Raw genomic sequence first — 26712 nt, 5'->3', positions numbered from 1 at the left:
AACATCGACGATGGAAGGCTGCTGTGTGGAGTCCCACGTGACGGGTCACTGAAGCTGCTGAGGGACAAGGTGAATTGAGCCAGTTTGCAGAGGTGAAAGCCGTCCAGCTTGCTTTGGATATTGCTGAGTGGGAAAAGTGGCTGAGGCTCTACCTCTACACCGACTCGTGGGCAGTGGTGAATACCCTGTGGAAATGGCTGCAGCAGTGGAAGCAGAACAACTGGCAACACAAGGGTAAAACCATCTTGGCTGCTGAAGTATGGCAGGACATTGCAGCCCGTGTGGAAAACCTCATTGTGAAGGTGCACCATGTGGATGCCCATGTACCCAAGAGTCGGGCCACTAATGAACATCAACACAACCAGCAGACAGACCAAGCTACTAAGATCAGAGTGGCTCAGGTGGACTTGGACTGGCAGCGCAAAGGTGAACTGTTCATAGTCTGGTGGGCCCATAAGACCTCGGGCCACCAAGGTAGAGATGCAACATACAGGTGGGCTCGAGATTGAGGAGTGGACCTCACCATTGACACTACTGCAGAGATCATCCACGTATGTGAGATGTGTGCTGCAATCAAACATGCCAAGTGGGTGAAGCCCCAGTGAAATGGAGAGCGATGGCTGAAATATAGATATGGAGAGACCTGGCAGATCGACTACATCACACTGCCACAGACCCGCCAAAGGAGGCGCTACATCCTTGCAATGGTGGAAGTAATCACTGGATGGCTGGAGACTTACCCAGTGCCCCATGCCACTGCCCGGAACACCATCCTGGGCCTTGAAACCCAAGTCCTGTGGCGACATAGCACCCCGGAAAGAATCGAGTCAGACAATGGGACCCACTTCCGAAACAACCTCATAAATGCCTGGGCAGAAGAACATGGCATCGAGTGGGTCTACCATATCCCCTATCACGCACCAGCCTCTGGGAGGATCGAGCGCTACAATGGACTGCTAAAAAACACATTGAAAGCACTGGGAGGTGGGACCTTCAAAGACAGACATGCATCTAGCAAAGGCCACCTGGCTAGTCAACACAAGAGGATCTGCCAGTCAAGCTGGCCCAGCTCAGTCAAAACCTCTATGTGCTGTAGATGGGGATAAAGTGTGCATGAGGAATATATTGGGAAAAATGATCTGGTTTAGTCCTATGCCAGGCAAAGGTAAAGGCAAACCCATCCACGGGATTGCTTTTGCTCAAGGACCTGGGTGTACCTGGTGGGTGATGCAGGATGATGGAGAGGTCCGATGTGTACCACAGGGGGACTTGATTCTGGGTGGGAACACACCGTGAATTAGGCTGTGCCTTTGTTAATTGTTGTTTTGTTATTGTTAACTGCTAAATGGCAGCTGGACATGACGCAGATGGTATAGAATAAAGGGGTGGATTATGTCCTGGTTTAGCTAGGATAGGGTTAAGTTTCCCCAGCAGAGAGGAAGCAGGGATCTCCAGCCAAGGTATTCATTCATACCATGCTGACTGTCAGGTCCGGCGCTGCAGCGCGGGAAGCTTTTCTTTGTGGCTTTGGTCGCAGAAAGCACACGCAGCGGTCTGGCTGTATCACTGTGGTATTTATCTGTATATCTTTTGTCTTGTTTACTGTTATTGCTGTTTATTGTTGTATCATTGCTACTGTTGTTGTTCAGATTGCTTATTGCACTGCTGTATTAAATTTCTTCTTATTTTAACCCGGGGTTTGTGCCCTACTTGTGTCCGAGGGTGGGGGAGGGACAATGGCAAGGTGGTCTCTGGTTCCGGCCGGATCTAAACCAACACAATGCCAGATAGAGCTTGTGAGAAAAAAAATAATCCCGAAATCCCCAAGGAAAGATTGTATTTGCTTGGGAAGATAAAAGCTGAACACAAACAGGAAAAGGAATAAGCTTTTATTATAACTCTGATGAACTCTTAATACTGTATTAGTATTTTACTTCTCCTATTCTACAGGGAAACCGTATTTATAACCAGAAAACCTAGAATTTTTGTAGAAGACTACAACTTTCTCTCAGGAGCTCAACTACAGCTATGGGTCTTAGAATTTATCATGGCGATTCACATGCTCCAAGAACTAGACTAGCTTCCAGTAAACATCAAGCTGTGATTTAAGGCACCATTTTGGATTTGTGAAGATCTAATTAATATAATATGTATCTTAATGATGATAAACCAGTGAGATTCAACAGCCACTGATACTAGCAGAAGTCATAATTTGAATAATGAAATTAGGCTCTTTTCAACCAAAGCTGTTTCCTTTCCTTGGTCCAAAGCAGTTCACTGTGGTCAAACTCCAGTGCAAGCTGTAACACAAATTTTCACAGAATATGCTAGGTTAGAGGATTCAGAAGCTGAGCTATCAAACAGCACTGAAGACTAAGTTGAAAAAAACCCCAACTATCTTGCAAAACGCACTTCATACCTAGCTTAGAATATATGGGGAGGTTCATCTGAAGTATCTAAACATAGCGAAAAGATAAAAGGTTTATAATTAGATGAGCTGTTCTGAGTTTAAAAGTGGTTTTCAATACCATGTTTTCTGGAGAACATGCAGGGCTCTATAGATGATTACTTGCCTTTCAGCAAACAGACAAAAATTGAAAGCAAGTATAGTGAACTGTAGACATATTAAATGCTTACCATTAGGAAAACAACAGAATGATGTAACAGTATATAATTAAAGTAATTATTCCAAATAATTATTTCCCAATTTCCAATTTAAAATAATTTGGTTTTTTAATTTGCATTATCATGCTTCTACATGAAAGTCTTCTGTATCACTGCTTACATGAACGTGAAACAAATTAATGAAATCCCCAAAATAAGAAAGATATGATATAAAAGCCATGCTGTTATGTTTCTTACCACTTGTTTTGCTAATGGTCCTGCCAGACTTTGACAGTAACCTAACAAATGCCAGTTTATCAGCCTGTTCCACTACAGTGTGTTTTAAATATTACTCTCAGTTCAAAGAGTTTTCCTTTATACTTGTTGTAACTTTAGTACTGTGAACACAAATTTTTATCTATCTGCTGCCCTATTTACAAATGTTAGGGAGAGAATGAGTGAAACCAATAGGGAGACGTCAGCCTAGGTAATAGTTTGGGCACTAAACTTTGAAACTGCAACATCTTTCCTTTTGCCAACAATGTCAAAAGGTTGCAAGTGCATACATTTTCTAGGCACATCCTGAAATCTTCTGAATCCCAGAGTGCCAACCACTCTGCTCCTGGGCATGCCTCGAAGTGTCCATCAGCTTTAACATCAACGCCATTTTATAGAAGGTAGGTGGCACCACCACAGCTTTGCTGAAGAAAAGCAAACACTGCTCAGTTCTTTGAAAGAAGGATTAGAGGCACTTACAGGCAAAGAGGATTGCAAGGTCTGGTGGCGGCACCAGCCAACACCCCTGATGTACTCACCAAAGGTATGAAGCAAGACGAGCAAGATGTCAGATACGTGCTAATAGCTGGCAATGGGAAAACACACTGGCCCTTGCACCAGGCCCCGGGGAGCAGCCAGCCCACGCAGCAGCGCGGCATGCCTCGCTCCGGGGTCCCAGTTCGGTGGAAAAGCTGTGCTGTGTTTGGCCTAGCCCATGGATTACTAGGTCTTAAGTGACGACCACACAGTTTCTGACGATGTATCCTCTTGATGCATCTTCATCTAACTTGATGGAGTTCTCCCAAGTTTTGAAATCCATAACTTTTTTTTTTTTAACGTGACACTCGAGTGTTTTTTCTTTGTTGCTTTCATTGGGTAGTCTTGCTAACAAGGGTATTAGCAGGCACAGACAATTTAAAATGATATATTCAGGAATTCTGCTGTTTTTTCTCTTGGTCTGTTACAAAGCCTTTACATACCCTAAAAACATGCTACGGTGAGAGCATACCCATGTGATCAGCAGAGGGACGAAGGCAGAGGAAAGTAAGTTAGTTACAGGAAAGTTCTCTGCAAACGCGGCACGAAGGCTGTGAAAGCTACTGCTTTGAACGGAAAGCTTTAAAACAGGTGTTAATACTGGAAAGAAGAAGAGGAAGGGCACCAGAGAGGTAGTGCTGAGGCCAGCCCATCAGCCCGAGGAGCGGGGCCGGTGCCCGCGGCTCCCGACCGCCGCGGCCGCGCACTCACCGCAGGAAGCGCTGGAACTCCGCGGGCCCCACGCCGTCCAGCCGCAGCACCTCGCGGGGCGGCCGCCCCCCGCCCAGCCCGGCGAAGAGCCGGGGCGCCCGCGCCAGCAGCACCGCTCGGTGCGCCCGCACCGCCGCGTCGCCCACACGGATGGTCACGTCGCAGCGCGTCCCCTCCGCCAGCAGCCTGCGGGAGCGCACCGTTACCGCCGCCTCGCCTCGCCTCCCCGCCCGGGCCGCCGCCCCGCCTGCAGCCGCCCCCCGGCTCGGCCGCCGCCCCGCGCCTACCTGCCGAAGTCCTGCCGGAGCTGTTCGGCCAGCGCCTCCTTCAGCCGCTGCCGCTCCACCCCCGCCGGGCCGGGGCCCTTCGGCGCAGCGCCGCCGCCGCAGCGCGCCATGTGCCAACAGCCGCCCCGCTCTGCGTCCGGCGCGGCGGGAACGCGAGGCGGGGATCGAGAGGCGGTCCCTTCGCGGCGACGCCGCCGCAGGCCGGCCCGCCGTACCCACGGAAACAACCGAGGCGGCGCCCGCCTCCCCGGCAGCGCCAGCCGCGCCGGCAGCCGCGGGACCGTCCCCCGACGAGACGCGGGAGCCCCGCGGTGCGGGCTGCGGCGCCCTCCCCGCTCCCTCGGGGGTGTGGCCAGCGGTGGCCTCCGCCAATGAGAGCCAGCGGCGCTCCCCCTGGCCCCGCCCTTCCCCCGGGCCCCCGGCGGGGGGCGGGCGGGCCCGGCCCTCCCCTGCGGCCGGGGCGGTACCTGCCGGCGGGGGGCGGGGCGGGCAGGAGGGGCCTTCCCGCCCGCCGCCGGGCCGGAGCCCTCTGCCGGCCGCGCCCCCGCCCCGGCCCTCGTAACCGCCCGCCTTGCCCTGGGGCTCTCCTGCCCAAGGAAGAGTAACGCCATCGCACGGTACCGGTGACTGCCCCGGCCGGTTGTTTTAAAAGCGGAGTCGGCCTTGGGTTTGTTGCCCGTTGCCTGCCCACCTGCTGCACACAGAACCGGAGCGACAGCCCGCAAACCGGGGCGCCGGTGGGCAGCGCTCCGCGGCGGGGCGGCCGGCCAGCAAGTCCTAGCGACGGGGTGCTCCCCACAAAAAACCGTCCTCCCCAGCACCGACTCTCTTGCCAAGAAATTAAACTACTGCGGAGGTGATAAAAATCGCTCTACAACCCCCTTCTGAGACAAGGAAGAGCGCTTCCAACTTTATAGTTCAAATAAAAGAAATATGTAATCATCTAAGTTGATAAATGCTGAAACGATTCATGGGAAAATTATCCTTGAAAGGGAGGTACCAGCCATGGATGGAAAAGGTGACATCAATACCATTATCACACCATACTGAGAGGACTCTTCCTCAGATTTTGAGAACTGCATGAAAAGAAGCACGTCACCAGCCACAAGCTAATAACGCAGTTGACAGCACCTCTCAGTCCACTTTCTTGCAAGGATTATGCCAAGCAAGACATCAGCAGGAGCTGTGCCAAGTACCTGTGTGGGGCACTGTGGCTCTAAAGAGATGACATGTGTGGTGGTGTGGGACTTGTTGGGTCTCAACAGTAACTGTCATCTCTCTTCTACTGTGGTGTGGACAGTCGTTTCTGGCTCAGCTGGCTCCACTGCCTCCCCCAGTGGGTCCCTGTTCATCCTCGCCTGCTCCCAGGGTACCGTGCTCACTCTGCAGGTGGAGAGGGAGCCTTTGGGAACCCTATAGCTATGCAGGTGACTCACCTCTTCTGGGGACTCACGTTTTGTGCTTCTTTTTTCTTTGTAGGTACCATCCAGTTTTCTTCTCCCTTGCCATTACATGCAAGTTAATTCTACCCTCTGCTTCCATAATCAGTGTCTCTTCCTCCTATAAATGCAGGAACTTGGCAGTAGTTCTCAGAGACAAGAACAACAGTTGCTAACAGAGGAAGAATAATGCCAACAACAAGGCATTATTTCCAAGAAACTGTAACAATCATAGCATGAGGAAGTCTGAACAGTGGACAGACACTTTAGCTATTCAAATCCAGTTCTTAGGCTCAGTAAAAAATCTCTCCATAGGAAGTCAGATAAAGGGAGTAGTTTAAGTTGCATTTTATTAGACAGAGGTGGATTTGATACAAGTTATATCTTAAATTTCCATTCTTCTTGTTCAGACAAGTTGAGTGTACAGGTTTCCCATTTTTTAGTCAAGAAAGAAAGCACATTGCACAAAGCAGCTGCATTCAACAATACAACAAGATACGTATCATTATTCACTTGTAGACTAGAAATGTGCCCAGAAATTTTTCAATAATTCAGTATGCTAAAATATAGATAATAAAAAGAGTTAGTTACTGTTTAATGGTAAAATACATTAAAAAAATTCAGGCAAATCGAGAATGAAAACACATGACTTCCTTCAGTATGGCACCACTCTATTGTTTCATTATAAATTTGTAAAAGGCACCACACATTAAAACTGTAAAGCAAGGGAGAAAACAAAACCAAGCAACTTTCCATGATTTTCTTTCTGTACAAAGACATATATATCTTAAGGCAGGTGTCCTTATGTGCAAAATACAAGTATACAGATAAAACCAACGTTGGTATCATATATTCTCATACTCACTTCTTTTAGCAGTAACATTGGTGTCCAAATTTACAGTACATTGAAAACACTTTTCTCTAACAGAGCTCAAAATAGAAGGCAGGCTGGAAATATGGCCCTGATAACAATTAGGTTTTAAATCTGAAGAGCTTTTGTGTAGACCCCTTAAAACATGTACAAAGAGTCATTCTCTTTTTCTTGTTGTCTCTTCCTTTAGAAAGGTCCATATCAACTTGTTCACTATGTCAGGCTGATCCTGCTGAAGCCAATGGCTGGCTTCAGACAAAATAGTTAATCTGAAATGATTTTTAACATAAATCCGTGTAATTTCTGCCATCTCAACTTCCATAAATGCATCTCTTTCTCCCCATAACAGCAGGGTTGGCATGATGACTTCATGGTGCTGCAGAGGTAGGCAGCTTTAAAAATAAAACACACTTACTTAGGCCTTATTTTAACAAAAAAATCACCAAGACCAATTTCAGTCAACTTAGCTTTTGAAATGAACACAATGAATCTCACTGCAAGCTTTCTAGGTTTCAAGATGTCTTCTAAAATACCAAGAAAACACTTCTGTGACTCAAAGTCCTTTGTTTTTAAGGATGATAAAATTGTTAGAAGATAGTTCTACTCTAACTTGTCTGTAATCAGCAGTTGATTGCAACAGAGGTCTTAGTTTTGGAACACAAATGATGCTTCAGCATGGTGCACAGCTCAGGAACCCCACGATCTCAATAAAAGGGAATGCGAAACATGGCCAGAATTCTGTAGGTCAGTGGCTTTCTCTTGGCTGATGAATGCTATGGCAAATTTCTGAACCTGCATTATTTACTGCAAGGAGGTTTTAATGAAATATGATGCTTTGAATCATTTAGACTACAGTGTTCAAGGCAGATAGCTACCTGAGTAGCCAAACTGCCCTACCAAAAAATGGTTGTCCAGGAAATGGAAGGCTGCCATTTTTGGACACTACAGAAGATAGCAGCTAGAGTGTTTCAGACCTACTCAAAAGTAAATATCATGTAGTACAACTAAAAATGAAAATATTTATAGTAAAAAAATATTCTATAGAACACTGATGTCTGAAATGCTGAACTGAATTCAGTTACATTCACTCATCTATGAAATTCATGCTAATATTCCAAGGGCATCAGAGAGCTACAGTATGTTTTTGAAGGCCTTGGACTTACATACCTACATCTGTATGCAGTGAAAGAAAACTGTTCCTTAAAAATCTGCTTTTCATGGAGTCATAGTGTCTTTAAAACTGCAACATCACAACCCAGAGCTTTTGCAGACTAGAAAGCGTTTAAAGATAAATATATTATAAGACATTTGAAGAATACTTTGAAGAAAAGCCTTTAGAAAGTAAAATGTTAACAAAAATTATACCACCACTCCTTTAGAAAGTAAAATGTTAACAAAAATTATACCACCACTATCACCTATTTAAGCTTCTAGTAAAAATTTATTATTTTTTTCTTAATATAATTATTTTAAATGGAATATTTTATAAAAATTTCCTCACATTAAAGGTAGACATTAGGAAAGATACAAGAAAGAAATGAAACACTATTCCAACATAAACCATAGTAACCCACCAGAATTTATTTCAGCTCATCTATTTTAGAGATGCTGAAAAATTTATCTAATTTATGCTTCAATTGTTTAATGTTAGCTACATATTGTAACAGAGTAGCTGCGACAACTCAAAATAGATTCCATCTGATCGCATAAAAATATTTATTGTTTTAATGCTCAAACATTATTATTTTAAACCAGTAATGTACAAAAAAAGATTTTCCAAACGAACTTTTACGACATACTTAAGTGCTAAGTTGAAACTTAGGAGTTAGTTCAGAGACTATGCTCTGTAAAAAGGGAAAGAAGATGGCATGCATTAGTTTAAAATAAGAAATGGAGACTCTGAAGACATTCTTCCTCTCTACTTATATATAATGTCAAGAAGTATTAATAAAAAGTCACTATAAATAATAATTAAATTTCATTTTGATTGCTGAATTAGAAAAATTCTTAAAATAGCTTTCGTAGCAGTGGATTTAAAATCGCATCTTGCAAACAACCTGACCTCACCCACTGAACCACAGCTTATTCATAATATCAGTTTTAAAAATTGATAATCTGATTATCTGATTCATTGCATTTAGATTAATCTCTTTATCTTTTAAATCCAGTATCCTGGATCTCTTCACTATTCATGTGTATTTTTTCAGTACTGTAGGGTCTACTTTTTTTCATTTATGTCTAAGTACCTTGCAAAATTTGTAGCTTCACTTTGGAAAACTCTACTAGGCCTTTTACACGTGCTGCATAGACAAACAACCTGTCATTTTTCATTGCCTATTTCTTTTTAGTCTGGAATATGGGACACTATATTATGCCTGAAATTTCCTTTAGAAAGATTAACATGCAGATTTCACAGTTAGACAGGGAAGTTCTACTCATGAAGTTTAAGTCTTCGAAAAAACAGACACAAACCTTCATACAGCCCTGTTATACAGTTCTGTAAACAATGAAGGACTTCTTAATTACTGCAAGAGAACTAATCCCATTTTTTTTAAAAAATGACCTATCAGAAGAAATTCAAGCTTCAACTTCTTACTTATCTCTCTTAACTAAGTATGATATAAAAATGATTTTTTATGATACTTTATGATTTTTATTCCTAAAGTGTTTGTATCTAAAGTACAGTGAAGGGAATGACTGCTGTCCTATCTACACAAAGTTGTTTTGCTGATGGATGGAACTATGTGATTTCAATCAACTCCCTGGAAATAACTTTCTGGAAAAAATAAGCTCTGAAGAATGAAACTCCAGGTTGACAGTAATGAGCTGGAAACTTTGAACACGTAGTTCACCATTGCCAGTCCACTGGGAGTTACGGTGAATACAAGTCATTAGCATTGGAGTGCTGCTTAATGGCTTATATGAGAAAAAGTGAAAAATTTCAATCCAGTTTTCATATTTAATGGTTTACATCCCGTAAGGTGCGACCATGAGAACTGGTGGCAAGAACTGAATGAGCTGAAGACTAATCTTTTCCTTCCAGTCCAAAGCCTGCTGCACTGTGGCTGATAGCACCTAAAATAGTATTCTCTGAGATCAGTACAGGTGTACTGTCAGTAGAAAAACAAAGCAAACAATGCACAAACACAAATGTACAGAGGAATTAATAGCTAAGAAGATACTTTCTGATTAATAACTAATACTAGGGTTTTTTGAGCCTGAAAAGGCCTGAAATAATAGTGTAAATATACAAAACTGTTATATTCATCTCACTTGAATTCCACAGCAATGCAGCTATCAGCTATCACAGATATTTATTTCACTGTTATTGTCAGAGAAGCATCTGGTTAATGTGCATGCTCACTGATGCGAGGCACTGTGGCAAATGTAATGAACAAGGCTCAGGGCGCTCATGCCTCTCCAGCTCCTCATTAGCCCTACCCCGGGGGCTCCTGCAGTGCAGTTACAGAGGGCCAGAGAGCTTGTTGTGCAGCCACACAGCTCCCCATCGCCCTTGGACATCCCAGCTGATCATCAACGGCTCTCTGCATAGCTTGAAGTATACTGTTACCAGCACAGCCATCTTATTTATTCCCCATTGGTGTCTGTGCTTGGTGTTATCTTATTTAGAAGAAAAGATACCATCTCTCTACTTTCTTGATCCAGTTTTGTCTCTTAGCCTGTACAAGACAGCACCTAGCTCAGATCCCTGTTTTTCTCCCAGGATTTCCCTGCTGACTGCTCTCATGACAGTGACAGCATGGAAGGCACAGAAAGAGCAGTAAAGGTGGCACCTAAATTTGGATTGGGGAAAATGAAAAGTTAATCTACCTCAAACACCTATCGTCTTAACTTTAGGGAAAGAGGAGAATGGTCATTTTAAAAGAATACTGGGAAGCTAGTCTTCTGTTAGAGAAGCATGCAGGAGATTTAACAATGTGGGAGGCTGGAGGCAATAAATGAAACAAGAGTTGAATCCTACTCTTCTTGGTACAGTCCTCCAAGTTGGGGCTGTAAATTTTAAGTAGAGCATATGCAGAGTCAAAGACCTTCTGGCCCTGCTAAGTTTTTGGTAGATAAAAAGGGGGCATCAGTCTCTAAGGCCAAGCTGACTCTTTCCAGAAAAGTTAAAACCACTAGAAAACTGCTTGAGAAAATAAAGTAATATTGAGCTTGCAAAAATATTTCCTATTATGATACTCTCAGTATTAGTCTATGTATGCTTCCTGTTGTATGTGCTTACTGCTGCCAGTGAGTCTGATGAGACCAGTGCAGGAACAACAACTACAAAACCCTGAGTTCTGTTAGTTTTAGGATTAGTTACAAAAAACCTACCCCACCTTTAAAAAAAAAGCAGCTCAAACAATAATTCAAGTCAGACATGTTTTGTAAAGTTACAAGTGAGGGTAATGTACTTGGATGCTATACTCTCTAGTAGTATTATCTAATAATAATCTCTTCATAGATCTTATTATTAGATAATGTGAACTGTAATGCAAACAGCTAATTGATGTTAATTTTGTAAGTATTATTTAAGAGACGGATTTTTGTGATTGCCATGGGTTCTGTGAATGAGGGAAGGGTCTTTGCTTTATTAAATTTTGAAAAAAGATTTTATCTGCACTCTGGTTGTTTCACCGTTTTGTGTGGATACCGCATACAATTCACTGTGCATCACACTGCTTGACACTGAATGCATTTGTTACCTGTTGAAACTTCATAAACAGATGGGCATTTTCTCCTACTTTCGCGGCAGAAGATACAATAACATTTTTGGCCTCCAGGGGTCTCTAGAATATTTTACCTTGTTTCAGAATGTTATACTGACCTGAAAATGTTTCTGTAATGGTTAATGGGTCCAGTTAATGCTCCAGGTTGTGAAAAGACATAGAGATAAGCTTCAATATCCTCTGCTGTTAATCTGCAGCCTTTCCTTCCAATTCCAGTGGCCTGGCTGGTAAATAAACTTTTCAGAACCTGCAAAAGGAAGCATAAAAAGCCACCACATAAGACAGCTAGAAAATGTGATTTCTCTCCTTCAACAGGACACATCTTTCTAAAATCTATGTACACACTGCTTATAGTGAATGGTTTAAATGCTTTTTTGAGAGACTTAAGTGTAAAGCACACAGTAAAACTACTTCTGGTATAACTTATCTCAGAATAACCAAGTGCAAGTTACTCAGTTCTGAACCCTGCCCTGCCATCAGTGACAGGCAAAGGAGTGCAGGCACTGGCTTTCCTTTGGGATGGACTCCGGCAGCTGACAGGGTGGGAGGGAGAATGCTTCAGGATCTCCCCTGCTTGCTGTGCCCTTGGTGCATGCAGCACTGGGAGCTGTACACACCGAGGAGGATGCATGTCTGCAGCTGCTTCTTCCCTTTCTATATGCTTGGACTTAAAGTTATACAAGGTGTTGTCCTTGTTGGTTCCTCAGGCAATCGCCTGGCTGAATTTGACGCCCAGACTCCCAGGCTGCCTGCCCTGTAGAAGGCTCCACGGGATAAGAGGATGTCCCGCAGCACACAAGAGCTTCAGATAAGTCAACAGGAGTTCCACTGGCATGGACACAAGTAAAACCCGCTGACTGGTAATGCACTGTAGTGCTGGAGGTTAAAGATATGTAACTGAATGCCTCCCAGAAATGCACAAGCAAGAGTTAATCTTACTTTATATAAATATATAAATAAGAAAAAAAATCAGAAAGCTCCGTATTTTTTTCCAGCAATTATAACTACATCAGAAGTGATCAACGTAGGTGGCAATTCTTCCATCACTCACAGTTAAATATATAAACAAGAGCATTCATTTTGCTCACCTTGAAATCATTTACTGTAAACATGAATTCAGGAAACCATGGCATTTGGAAAAAGAAGTAGTAACCAGATTTAATCAATTGTGATGGATGTCGTAGAATGTATTCTGAAACAAAAATGCCCATGAATTAAAAATGAAAACTGATGACTCAGACAAAATTACTGTTAATATTACTATTTTTTAAACTTAAAGGAATGTTTTAAAAATATTAAGTTAGAGCATGCTATGTGACAAAAGACGATTATTGTTTCAGGAATAAGTATATGATGTGGCCATTAAAACATACTTCTTTTATATATGTTAATAGAAATAGTCAGCAAACCAGAAGCCTGCCAAAGATTAGGTGAGGGCAGTGACATTGGAGAGTTTAATCACATGATAGGTTTTCACTTAGAGATCTATTTTTGTAGCTAGCAATTCTACAGCAATTTTTTCAGCTGTGGAATAAGAGGCATAAATACAAGTCTTTATTTCTCTCATCAAAGATGTGATGCACAGAAATCTGTAGATGATAATCCACTTACATTCTAAAGACAGTATCAATCCTGTTCACAAAAGTACAAAATTTTTCTAACAGTTGTCTTCTGGGCAATTTCAAGAACCATAATCAGGATTATGCAGTGTCACTTTTTAAAGACATTGGAGCATATATAACAAAAGAAAATTATATAGCCAACTTTGCATTAAGTTTTGGTTTTTTTTTTTTAATTGTAATTTTGTGTCTCCAATGAGTTGCAAGAGCCATCACTGACATTCAAATATCTAACTTCCTCAAAGCAAGCAAAGAACGTATGCAGGTATTAGGAAGTCTAGAACTTATCCTTTACAGATGCAAATTCAGGAAGGCAAAACTGCACTCTCAACATAGATCTCTCTGAAATATTCATTCTGATAGTGAATAAAAATGGCTTTTAAAACAAAGTAGATTGAAGTGTCAGCTATCTTCTAAGCTTTCGTATCTTATACATTCTTAAATTGCATCACCCTTTATATTTTTCCTTGATGGACTATCATCAACACTGCTCGTTTTACTTTTCTGCACAATTTATAAATCGTGTATTTTCATTTAATCCACAGTAGAACAAATTTGATCCAGGGAGGCTTTATGAAGCTACAGAACAGATTTTGTCTTTTAACAAATATGCAAACAAACATTTAGAAATACTATAATAAAATGTATTTGTCTTCTCTACAGCCTGGCTACTACTCTCAGTGAAAATACTGCAAAAAGCTCCTGCTTGCTCAGGTGGTGGTGAAGAGACCTTTCTTGGGGTAAGTGAGGCTTAACTATCTCACAAAATGTTCTTTAATATCTTAGAAATGTGACCAAGAACATGCGTGAATGGTTCTGATTCCATGGTGGTGTAAGGTCAGATTTACATTCAACTGAAATGAAAATTAAAGCTGCACTGAACATTCTTAACTATTTCTGGGGAAATGAGATTAATTTTAAAATGGAAATAGGGTAACGTCAGCAATTGAAGAAATTAAAATTATTTTTGAGATACTACTTTGATTTTAATTAATGAATGTTGATCTAATCCCTATAAAATGTTTTGTAATTCTGGGTAGTAGACAGGCTCAAAGCCTATCACACAACAAATTCTGCTAGTGCACCTAAATCCTTGTTACAGCTCACTACTAGTACATTCCTGAGCCTCTAGTAAGTAGCCTGGAAAGGATGTTTTGTTCCAATGAATATTGTACCAGATCATAAATTGTCACTTGTCACCTAAATCAGGATTAAATTCTAACGTCTGATTCACATTTCTACAAAGGCTGTTTTATGCAGATTTAATAATGCAGTGACACCTTAGCCTAGGTGTAATGCAATATGCACCTCTCTGCAGGGAATTTTATCCTGCCAAAGTGGTATAAAACAGATTAATGTATATGAAAATTATGGTTGTGGACCTTCAAGGATTAAGAATATCAGTGAGCTTGGTTTCAAGCACTCCCACTTCTTACAATAAATTATTTCCAAAAGTCAAATACTTGATACCTTACTGCTTCATAAAATACAGTCCAGATTGTGAGAGGCACTGGCAACTTACCTACTGAACACCTAAACAGGCAAGTGGTTCTTCTTTAGCAACTTCAAAGCAAACACAATCATAATGAAAAAGCAGACACTCTGGATTAACAAAGACTACTATAAAACTCACCTGTAAACACAGAAGGATGAGGAAAATTAACCACAATCAGCTTAGTCACCATTTCAGGATAACATATAGCCACTAACCAAGCGATCATTCCTCCCCAGTCATGGCCAATCAACACACACTTGTTGTATCCTACCACATAAACACAGATTTGTGCTTTTATTTCAATGAAATTTGTATCCATACAAATTATCACATACAAAAAAATCATTATTGGGCAAAAGAGGTGGTCCAGCACATTTATTAACTATTTAATACTGCACTACTTCCATTACTAATGGCCAGACAAAATAGTGCACTATTATAGTTAAAAAAACCCAAATAATTAAAATAATTTAATTACACTTTAACTATACTACCTCCATGTCAAACTAAAGTCACTCAGTATCCAAATGGCCACCCTGTTCATATCTTGGTCAATGTAGGGTGAGATGTACAATTCAACTTGCAGTCATTATAATGCATGTACATTTGTCACGTTTAGGGAGTTAGGAGTTTGAAACGTCACACAGAAAGACTGAACAATCTCCTGAGCCCCCCCGAACAAAACTAAACCATATGAATTTCTCTGAATATGAAAGGTTATTTAAGCACCGAGCAGCAACATTATGCAAAAAGTAGTCATTATACTTAATAGCCATGTATATATAGCATATATATACACACAGAGAAATACACACACACATATACTTAGTAGGCCTGCAGTTTTCTCCATATGCTGTTTTGATGACAATTTTTAAAGTTCTCAGCATTCACATACTTATTCTTACATTGATAAAAAAGGTAATTTAACAGCAATAAAAGGGGGGAGGAAAATGACTAAGTTTTTGAAAGCCTAATCATTCCTCCTTTAACCACTTCTGGAGTACATACTGCAGTGTCAGATACCATCACCTTCCTCACTGAGGACTGTAATGTTGACCACATACACTACAAATGAAATGCACCAATGTCAAACTGTTTAGAATTCTGACATAAATTTGGACACAGTTGTCAAAGCACCTTATAACCTGTCTTGAATAAAAATCTTTCGGAGCACTTCTGATATAATCAAGTAGTCAAAAAGAATTTAACATGGGGTTAGAACAAACAAAGATAACAAGCCTCAGAAATACTTTTCTAAAAAAAAATTAAATCCCTATGAAATCGAATTATTGTAAGAGCACTTCTCAAGTATAACCATGGCATTACCATGGAGATTAACCCAACCAGCAAAGGTTGGAAAATGTAAACATGGTGTGGAGTCTGCCTGCCCAATCTTTTCACAATATTCAAACACCACAAGCAAAGCAAATCCTGTATTCAAACCTCAGAACTGTAATCACTGCTTTACTATTTCTTCATATGAAATGCAGTAAGTTGTTTCACTATCCTTAGAGTATCCAGGGAATTAAAACAGTTCAGAGAAGGACAGTCTAATCCTGTCTTGCTATTGGTATGGGAGGGAAATACCCTTCACTAGGTGTTAAGAGTTTATTGCCAGAACAGCTTTGCTTTGAACTGAGCTGGAGGGGCAAATTTTGCAGACTCGCTTCAGCTCTAGACTGTTACACTGTGTATTTGCCACAGGGAGCAATGTGTCCCTTGTTCTCCCTTCTGTTCTCACTGTTGTATAAGACAGAGTGATTCAGCTCTTGAAAACTGACTACTGTGCAGGAGTAGTATTTTGGGATTTTTTTTTTAAATACAGCAGATGTACTGTTATCATCTTTATAAAGCCCACAATATTTATTCCACCCTGTTTGTGCAAGAAAAAAATGTCACCTGATTGAAATCCTTTGGTTTCCAAGGGCTATTAAATTTTAATTCAGAACATTATCCACTAAGTGCAACGGTTAGGAGTAAGCAAAGACTTTTTTAGGGAAAAAGACAATAGGTTTGTACTGCTGGATTTCACAGCCCACAGGGAAGATTTTTTTTTAAACTCATGACAGAAAATCATCTTTACACATTGTTTATACTAACATTCCCATCATAATTAGTAAGCAAACCTTTTTCATTGATGATCGTCCATAAAACGAGTATTCTTAGATTTGTATCTGTAATGCATATACATTAAACATAATGCAGTTTTTTTTTTAAATCATTGCTAGATCTTTATGGGGTTTTTTCCAGAAAATCAAGTAATCTATGAGCTAAGTAGTTTGTGTTCTACTGACGCACCTAGAGACTCCAAAATATCCTTTATATCTGTTATCAGGCAATCTAACTTGTAATATTCTTTGTGAGAAGGAGCATCTGTTTCTCCATAACCTCTCAAATCCAGGGCCACCACTCGATATTCACTTTTAAATTCCCGCAACTGATGGCGCCAAGAATACCTAACAAAGGGGAAAAAAAAAAGTTGGAGTTATAAGGTCAAGCAACATGATACCAAAATGCACTCAACGCTTTTGCTCTGAAATAGTTGAGGGTAAATTAGCATGGCTTTGTTTGTAATGAGATTCTTTTTTCTTGCTGTGGTACGCTGATGGTCCTTTGTGGCTACAGGAGTTTTGTGCTCCCTTCCTGAATTCCCCAGGAAGGAGGTGCAGCTGCCAGAAAGGGGGTATGGCCAGAGCCTGGGTGTTTCAACAGTTCCTGGAGTCTGGCATGGTCCGTTTGCTGCAAAGGAAGCAGGCATAAACCAGAGCACACAGAGGACTAGTCTCTTTTATCCTTGGAGCCATAGTACCATCAAAAAATTAAGGTCTGAAAAGCTTTCTCTTCTCCCTTGCTTGCTTACACACACATTTTCATGGAGTAGGGAAACATGTCTCAAGGCACATGTTTGATTTTTTTTTCTTTTTAGAAAAGGAATGTCAGATAATTCATACACTAAATAAATGAAAGAAAGAAATACAATGGATAACAAATTAACTTGGGGAAGTTTTTATTATGTACACTTTTATCTGTTGTCACTACCAGAATTGTTCCAGAACAATTTCTCAATGTGTTGGTACTGCACAAAGTATTTCTCTGCTTGTGTTTCTATGGAAAAAAGTGATAACATTACACACATTAGAAGACATAAAAACCTACGAACTCAGGCAAAGGTCTGGGCTATTCCTCATTCTGTAACAGTACGTAGTGACTATATGTGTGTTATGAAGCAAAAATAACAACAAAATGGTACATAGCATCTTGCGAGAACTACCTGTCTTTCAGCTGTTATTGAAACCAAATAAATTTCAAAATAGCCAGTACCAAGATAGACATGGCCCTACCTTGTCTTGTAATAGAAAGATATACGAAAACCACGATCTTTCTAGGTATATATAATAATGGCTGCATCTCTCTGTGCTAGGATCTAGCTTTTACTTCTGCTCATTTCAACAGTTTCACGTGAACAATGTATAACATTTGGATCATCAGCAATCTTAAGAGCAATGCACAGAATTCTACTTTAATTCAAACAGTGTCCATATCAGACCACTGGCTCTTTTACTTTCGCTTTGCCTCCAGCCTATTAGGGACTTCAAACATAAGTAATATTACAGTAACACTCATTAATTTGTATTTATATAAAAAGAACAGTCAGAACCTTTTCATTTCAGTGCCATATAATGCAAATACAAGATATAGCTGAGATCTCCAGGAATGACATTTTAAAAGGCATTATACAATTACTTGGAAGCTGAATTTGCCATGGTAACTGTTGTAGCTATTCTATATCCTTCAGTAAGAAGAAACAACGAGGCCCATAAATATATAAACAAACTATTTCTGTTTTCAGAAAATGTCTACTTGCTATCGTCATCTTCTCTTTTCACAACAGTCCATCAATCACCAAATGGGTAGGTTTTACAGTTAAATAAATCCTTTCACTACATATCAAGTATAACTACTGGACAATGGTTTTGCAAGCAGAATTTAGAAATGGTGAATGCTTTCATGTTCATAAGGTTGAATCACGGAAAATATTCTGTGACTTTCCGATCACGTTATTTCTAAAAGGCAGCCTGGACAAAATTTAGCAGCTCATACACACGCCTAACAGGTACCCAGCTGTCTCAACACATTATGCCCAATTTCAAATATTTTGTCTTTCCACAACATTTATATTGATTTTCAAGTTTTTATGCATCTAAAGCACTTAATGGCTCTGGTGCATTATATTCTTAGGTCATCTTTTATCTTCAGACATTCTCAATCTAGGGTCAGTATTACCTGGTTATAGTTGTCCTACTTATAGCCTTGAGATATTTGAAGGCAGAGGATTTGCCACAATTAAGAATTGTAACTGTGAATCATATCTGTATTGGTTTTGTGGGTTTTGCTAGCTCAATGATACAAATTTGATGCTGCTTTAAGTCTCTTAAATTGTGATTATTTTATCTTGTGCTCTCAGCACAATCTCTATTCTTGCATAAAAAATTCTTCACCGATTGAATTAACAACTAACATCAGAATTGGTAGCGTGACTTGTTTTGTAGACTATTGGCATGTAGTCTTCTTTTTAAAAACAGTTATATAAACTATGCTGTTGGTGGTCCCAGTGACCTATATAACAGTTTCTTATTCATTCCTTTTGAATGGCCACATAATACAACATATTAACTGTCACTTAAAAGTGTGACTCACCATTCTAAAGACTGGCTTTCTGCTTTTTGAAGATATACTAGGTCTCAATAGCATATGTATATGACATGCTAAATTATCTGTTGTTCTTCTCACTGTGGGGGAAATCAGCTGTAGTCTCAGCTGTCTTATTGTGTTAGAATATGTGTTATGCAAATGTTTGTATAGAATATGCACCCCCCATCTAACTGTCTTTTTAATCTAAGTTTACAGTTTCAATCCTTTTAGATAGCAATTTACTGTTAGAACAATCAACTTGTTTGAAAATATATCTTAAATATGACTTTCTACCATCATCCTCAGTATCTATAGGAAATTGCTAAGGGAAGAGAACTGACCTCTGTTTCACCTGGGTCAATTTATCATGGTATGACCTGAGTCCGGCTTGAAAGATCACAGTTCCAACAGTGGACCCTAGCTCCATATCTGAGTTTAGAAAGGAAAAGTATCATTTAACTTGCTGTTTAACTTCCCCTATTCCCTTATTCTTTTTTTGGTGCAAGGTCTGTAAGCCATGCTTCACTAGTTAAACCTGTCAATGACAGCCTGAGTAATTTGGTTAAATCATTAGACACATGACTGCTTTTCATTGTTATAAACAAACATTTAGGACTGGGTTTGATTCATCATTCATCTTGTGATGAACTAATAATAGAACCTTTTTCCCTGAGTAGCATTCTGAAATTAGGCTGCACAATAGCCTAAAGAACTCAGAGTTCTTCCCCTCCCCCAGTTAAAAATTAATGTATAGTGTTTTTAATAAATGCAGCGATCCATATTGCACTTGAAATATAATGGATCTTTATTTTAACACCCTCTGCTATAATTCATAACTTTAGCCATATAGTACAAATGGTATCAAAACAGAAAATTCATTAAAAATGAGCAGTTTCTGCCCAAAGTTTGAAGAAAAGTGTACATACTTGGGGAAAAAAATGAATTGACAGTGCAAAAAAGATGGCTGATTTGCATCAGCCTGCAGGAATTTTTTGTGGATGCTGCAGTTCCAAAATGTTTCAATGGTTTGTTCTCTACTGAAACTTCATGCCATTAGTCAGTACTCATAAATACATAAAACAGATCACACTGGGTATACTTAAGCTGAGATGATCACTCTCGGGCATCATAAGCAGCCTCTTTTATACAAGAAAAGCACGTTGGGAGTTTTACCAGAATTCTGGAAAGCCATGAAGCAGCAGCATGAGTGGTTTACCCCTTTCTCCAGCAGCCACATAGTGGAATCTTAACCCTGAATCCTAAAATGAGAGAAAAAGAAGTATGTTTTTATTGCTGCATTGAACTGCTATACTGGGATTTGAGAATGAATATGGTTTCAGACAACTGTCTAAGAAACAATATATTGCCCCTGAAAAAAAATACAAAATTGTCAGTTTTTGAAACTGAAGTCTTCTGTGATTCTGAGATCAGGTATCTGCTACACCCCAGCAATGCTGAGTATCCCACACCTGGACTGTCACAGCTTCTTCCAGGGAGGACCGGCTCTAATACACATCAGGCTATGTTGAGGATGTGCCAGTTCAGCCGTGAGCATGCTAACATTTCTGAAAGAGCACTGCCTGGCAGTCACCAGACTAGGAAACAGAGATTACTGTCGAAGCTCGCACCTTGATTTCACACGGAGAGCAGTCATGTGCTTCATGGAAAGATTTTAAGACATACTCTACTTTAAATGCACTTTCAGTCTTTCAGTTAGTTTGTAAGATTATGCAACTATTTAAAACCATCATGTTGCATTCTGGCACTATAAAGGACTGCATGGATTCTTAAGAACCAAAAGCAATCAAAATTAAATAACTGGAAAGCAAGTGGTTTTTGCTTGGTTTTACTGTTCAAGCTTTCAGACTTGCTTCAGAAAAGAAAGCCTTAATATTATAATCTTCTTTCTGTCCTGTCTATAGTCACTATTTCTGATGCACCTTTTAAGAAAATGGGTCTCATGAGAATTACCAGCAGGCAAGTTACTTATCGTTAGCAGTGCAGAGTCTGAACACTGAAATACCATTGAAATGAATGGATGAACACAAGCTTACATTAACTCAAGGTCAAATCCAGTAGAATTTAAATAACCTGAAATTATGACCTAGAAGGTTTACTGAATTCTGACACAGAAGTGGATACAGAAGTTGGGAGTTAGTTCACAAAATACAACATACTGTTTAGAAGTCATGTGAAGGAAACAGCAGGAAGAAAGGCTGTACAGCTCCTGAACAAATGTCAGGGCCTGCACTGTCTCTGCTATTTTAAAAAGGGAGGAAAACCCCCATGTCTTTGATGTACATTAAGAGATTGTATCAGGCCAAGGATCACGAATACAAAATGTTCTTCTTGCCAGAGACGCTTCAACCTCTCTGAGTTAGCTTGGCATTGCTAAATCACCAACCAGCTACAAAACTATTAACTTGATTCTTGAAAGGGCTCTGAAGAGGGAACATCTGGGGGGTTTATACTCGCTATGGATATAAAAGGGACTTTTGCTCAGTTCTGCCCAAAATTACACTGATATTTCTCCTCTGGGATGCCAATGAAGTTGAAGTCCCTAGAGGTAAAAACAAATCCCTAGTAAATTTTAGGACCATGATATTATCTTCACCATTCTCCCTATCACTCTGCCTTTAATCATTTTATATTTAAAGAAGTTTCTCAGTTTCCTTCCATGGTTTCTTTTCTCAAATTAGCGAGTAGTGGGTAAGCCCTCCTCCATCCTGCTTCCTTCAGTTGGTGTCCTCTAGGGATTTACCCCCAATCTTGTTATTTTAATGTATTTATTATGCTGTTAAGGACATCCCCTTTACTCATACAGATTCAATCATCGCTGTACAGCAGCTGTTTAAATGTCATATGCCCCAAACTAAGCCCACCCTCTACCTTTTCAGTTCCTTCTGTCCCCTATTTCTGCCCCCTCAAACAGACGTAGGATGTTGCCATCTTTTCTGAAACACTTTTTCTTTGTTCTGTTGAAATCTGTACACATCTGTACGATACATGCATTTGGAAAGTGACACATTAGCCTGCTGTTATCCAACGGTAAGTGTCGTATTTCCTGAAATGAGTGACAGACTGTCTTACTGACTGCAATTTGATTTGCCCCCAAATGCTCTTTTACTGCTGTCATACCCTTAACTTCCCCAGCAACCTGTTCATTTATTGCTCGGTGCTACAGGAAAAAAGAATGGGGCATATGAATAGAAAAGCATGCACATGCCTCCTCATGATGTTAGAAAAAGAAAACAAGCGAATCATGAACAACCGAGAGGCTCAGTAATTCCTATCAGTACTGCCTGGCACAAAACCATCTGCACAGATCCCTGAGAACTGAGGTCTTTGTGCTTGTTTTACTCAAAAACAACACTTGACAAAATTTGCTGTGTGTTCTTTGCTCACCTATAACTACAAAAGAAACGGAACTAATACAACTTCATTTAGAGCATGTGGTGGAGGAGCAGATCACTGGGAGAGACCTGAGACAAGTATACAGATTGACTGGGGGCTGTAAGGGTACAACCTTAGGGACAGGGCTTACCTCTTTACGTTTCCCCGGCGACCCTGATGCACGAAAGGAGTTCCCGGGTGCCACTGGGCAAACCGAAGGTAACAGCGCGACACAGGGGAAGGTGCGGGCAGCGGCGGGGCACGTACCCGCACCCTGGCTGCGAGAGACCCGGGGCCGCCCCCCGAGCCCCCGGCACCGCGCCCGGCCGGGCCCCGCTCCCTCCCAGGGCAGCCGGGCCGGGCCCGGCCTGCGGTCCCCCCGGAGCCCCCCGGGGGCAGGCGCCGAGATGCGCGCAGGTGTGCGAGCGCGCAAAGAGGAGCGGGTACGGTGCCGCCGTTCAGCCACGCAGGGGAGGGCCGGCGGGCAGGCGGGCGCGCAGGCAGGGGTGCCATGCAGGGGAGGGACCCGCGGAGGGGTGCGTGTGCGCCCCCGGGGCCGCCGTCCCCGCCCTCACCTTGATCCGGACGTAGCAGTGGGTGCCCAGGGAGGGGTCGTTGAGGCAGGCGGGGGGGTTCTCCCGCACCACCCAGCGGAAGGTCTCTCCCGGGCGCCGGCCGATGCTCCAGAGCAGCCGCAGCCCGGCGATGCAGGCGCACACCCCGCAGTAGCTGTACACCAGCGCCCAGAAGAGCAGCGCCCGGGCGGCCACCACCACCCGGCGGGCGGGCGGCGGGCACGCAGCGCCGGGTCTCGCCATCGGGCCCCGCCGCCGGCCCCGCCGCCCGGGAGGGGCTCGGAGCGCCGCCGCCGCCAGGAGCCGCCCGAGCGGAGGCACCGGGAACGGCGGCGGCGCGCCCGCCCCGCGGCCCCCCGCGGCCCTCGCCCCGCGCCGCCGCCGCCGGGCACGGCGCCGCCCCGCCCGCCCGCCCGCCCGCCGCGGCCCGGGCGCGCTAGGCCCCGGGCGGGCAGCGCCGCGGGGGTGCGCCCACCCGCTCGGCCACGCAGGGCTCTTCCCTCCCCCCGCTGCGCCCCGATATTGCGTCGTGAGATACGGAGAAACCGTCCCCGGCGCGAAGGAGCGCGGCGCCGAGCCCCGCGCTGCCGGGACCGCCAAGCGCGCCCGAACTGCCCCGAGAGGCGACCGCCAGGGGCGCGCCGGGGGCCCGCGGGGCGGCCCCGGGCCCCGCCGGCGGCTGCGCTGGCTCCGGGGGTCACGTACTCCAGCGCCCCGACCCTCTGCAGCGCGAAAGGGAGCGCGCAGCGATGGGCCCGGGCGGGTGGAACCCCGTGTTTGTCAGGGCTCTGCGTTCTTCGGGGCTGCTTCACTGTTGCCCCTCCAAAGGTGATTCTGTAAAGGCATTGCAAGTGCAGTTACTGCAGGCCGACTAATGAGCATAAAAGACACAGATTTTGAGCTCCAGCACCAAAATGGATTTTTTTTCAACTTACTCTAATAGAGAAATTTGCTAATAAAGGAACTTGGATCGTTAGTACTAACTGTTCCAACAGAGTTAGTTTAGTGCTGAGATCTCAGCCACCCAACGCTCACCTTAGAAGCTGAACAATCTTACGCCTGTCCATTAGCTGCAAATTGCTACCTGCACAAGCCAAGGAGTCACAGTCACGTATGAGGCCACAGATGCTGGCTCCAGTCAGCACTTATCTGGTATTAACCTACTGATGTGCAGGGTAAAGGGTAATTTAGAATCAGAATGGTTCATGTAATCCAAAATTGTAAAAAAGAAGCATAACTATTATTAAGCAATTGATTTGTCTGATTATGAAAATGCAGGTTATGCAAAATTACAGTTGATTAGTTCTGGGAGGTAACAAAATGTGGACATAGTAGTTGTTCACTACAAGAAAAGTAGAATTGAGCTTGCATGTCAAATCCTGATTCAACTCATGGCACAGTCTGCTCACATTCGCCCCTTGACCTAAAGCCCTTGCTTCTCAGACTAGAGGGTACAGCCAAGTTCAAGACCTGTAGAGGCCACATGACAATCACAGCTAATAACGTAGGCCTGCCTTTGTCAGAGGGGTGGAGTTGACAAATTTACTTGAATTTGACAGAGACGAAAATTTGTTCTTGGTCCAGGTGAGTTTAGAGGATTAGAACTTAACTTCTAAGAAATTTTATTTTGCTCTGTCCAGCAGTGTAAGTAGAAGCTGGTACAAAGACACTATGCATCTGTTAAGTCTAAGATATATAATTTAATAAGCCATTTAAAAAAAACCAAATTGGATAAGCATGTATGCAGACAGAATATATATAATTTTTCACTGTGCATGGAACACAGCTTGTAGACAATTTTTGTCTGCAACATACCAAATGCTTTCTCCTACTTGTTCTAAATTCAGCCTTACAAATATAGACACTGATGTTGAATCCTAGTCCCACTGAAGGCAGTGACAGAATTAATGCTGGTTTCAACAAGTTCAAATTTAAAAAAAAAAAAAATCAAATAAAAACCTCAAGCAGCAGAAAGGAATGTTAGAATTACCAATTACTGCATTTTTATGCATTTAAAAGTTTTAGTAAGATACAAACCCATTATTTGAATTTATTTTTTACTACTAAAGATAAAATCTTCAGGTAGGTGTAAAAATCTGCCTATCTTCCTCTTATCAATCATAGGAATGAAACATCATCAACCCACATCAGCTGACAACATTGAGTCATGCTGTTCGTGATCCCTGCTCATTGTCTGAATGCGAGTCCTACATAGTTAAGGTCAGGAGCTTTATTAGGCTGCTGGGGAAAAAGATGCTGGGCTGTTTGAGGCTCTTTCCTTCTCTTGGGCAAGAAGAGAAGGAACAACATCAGAAGCTGATGATTCAGTTAAGACACTAACCTCTGCAGACTCCAGTAGGATTATATGAATCATGCCTACCAAGCCTGAGCCTTCCGTTCATGCTCAGATTACTCATACCGCCAACCCTAGGATTAGCATATAGCTAATCTTTTATGCGTCAGACTTTGTGCCAATAACCTTTTTTGTAGAGAAGTCGTCTTCATAGCTTCTCAATATCAGACTAGCTGCAGCAGGATTTTCCCTGAAGTGCACATCAGTAAACCAGTGACCCAGTTAGATAAATTAGAAAGCTTGGCAGGAGCAAAGCAACCAAGTGTTGTTTATATCACAGTAGTCATCAAATTCCTCAATAAAACAGCATCAGAATGATTTAGTGGAAAACATCCCCTAAGAAAAACTGGAAAACCAAGGTTGGAAATCCTGGAGTTGACCACAAGCTTCCACTTACCTCCAAAGAAAGGGTGATGAAAGCCCAGTGACGGGTTCAAAACAGCATTCACAAAATTATAGTAGCTGTCTAGAATACAAGATGGAACCTTGATGTGCCTTATTATAAGCATGTATTTGGCCAAGCTATGCCATATTTCTTGTACAAACCATAGAGCTATTTTTTTTTACAAGAATAGAATTAAGTCTATTTTTAGTTTATACATCACTAAATACCTAGGTAGTTTTATGTCAGACTTCTAAAATTATACAAACCTTTTGCCCATGGAGCTTGCTATGTCATCTTCAGATATCAGGTATGGAGCTGTTATCAGAGCTGGGGACCTAGCAGTTCCGAGTGGCTTTTGCACAGTGAAATCACTGCACACCCGGCTGCACATTCTAGCTCAGCATTTCTGGGCACCTCCAGCTGCGCTACCTCAGCTGTCCTGTTTGCCAAGGAAGCAGTAGAATTCCTCTTTTATTGAGGAATTCTTTCTTTGTACTCTAGGACCACGCTGTCTACATGTGTGTGGCAAACCTGTTTGTACAAGGCAAATACCTTCCACGCATTTTCCAACATTTTGCAGAAGAAAGCTTAGAATCTTCTATGTATCTCTTATTCATAAGAAAAATTGAGAACACCAACAATTATTTTTCTGTCTTCCTTATATTTTGATTTTCTCATCTTCTGCTCTAAATTATTGTTCTAATGGGTGCCAAGCCAAACCAACCCCAGGGCAGATTGTCTTACA

At 42.1% G+C, this 26712-nt stretch overlaps 2 protein-coding genes across 4 annotated transcripts in view; both read right to left on the bottom strand.

The window, feature by feature from the left end:
- The window catches only part of BTBD8 (BTB domain containing 8), a 50709-nt gene extending 46012 nt beyond the window's left edge, over positions 1 to 4697 (bottom strand). For 2 of the 3 annotated variants that reach the window (XM_074906556.1, XM_074906557.1), the window contains exons 1-2: positions 4416 to 4697; positions 4129 to 4314 (exon numbers count right to left, since the gene is read on the bottom strand). In XM_074906556.1, the coding sequence (XP_074762657.1) occupies positions 4129 to 4314; positions 4416 to 4525 (296 nt within the window). In that variant the 5' untranslated portion in view covers positions 4526 to 4697. Of the gene's footprint in view, positions 1 to 3419; positions 3441 to 4128; positions 4315 to 4415 lie in introns of those variants that run through there. The other variant, XM_074906558.1, reaches the window with a different exon arrangement.
- Positions 4698 to 6186: 1489 nt separating this feature from the next.
- EPHX4 (epoxide hydrolase 4) lies at positions 6187 to 23505 on the bottom strand. The gene is made up of 7 exons (XM_074908203.1): positions 23230 to 23505; positions 20435 to 20520; positions 16868 to 17025; positions 14708 to 14836; positions 12544 to 12647; positions 11554 to 11702; positions 6187 to 7117 (listed from the first exon to the last, which is right to left on the bottom strand). Exons 1-7 carry the CDS (start codon positions 23470 to 23472, stop codon positions 6883 to 6885), a joined length of 1104 nt encoding a protein of 367 aa, XP_074764304.1. The 5' UTR covers positions 23473 to 23505; the 3' UTR covers positions 6187 to 6882.
- Between the last annotated feature and the right edge of the window lie 3207 nt (positions 23506 to 26712).

This window comes from Athene noctua, chromosome 5 (assembly GCF_965140245.1).
Source record: "Athene noctua chromosome 5, bAthNoc1.hap1.1, whole genome shotgun sequence".
Taxonomy (NCBI): Eukaryota; Metazoa; Chordata; class Aves; order Strigiformes; family Strigidae; genus Athene; species Athene noctua.
The sequence above is the reverse complement of the archived record's forward strand: the minus strand, read 5'-3'. Positions and strand labels throughout refer to the sequence as shown.

Bases quoted from the DNA above. Each gene is read 5' to 3' on its own strand.
- EPHX4 (XM_074908203.1), bottom strand. From the start codon at position 23,472: ATGGCGAGACCCGGCGCTGCGTGCCCGCCGCCCGCCCGCCGGGTGGTG. The intron at 14,837-16,867 runs GTGCGTCAGTAG...TTTATGTGGTAG, and splicing joins GGATATTTTGGAGTCTCTAG to GATACAACAAGTGTGTGTTG. The intron at 11,703-12,543 runs GTGAGCAAAATG...TTCCTTTTGCAG, and splicing joins TTACAGTAAATGATTTCAAG to GTTCTGAAAAGTTTATTTAC.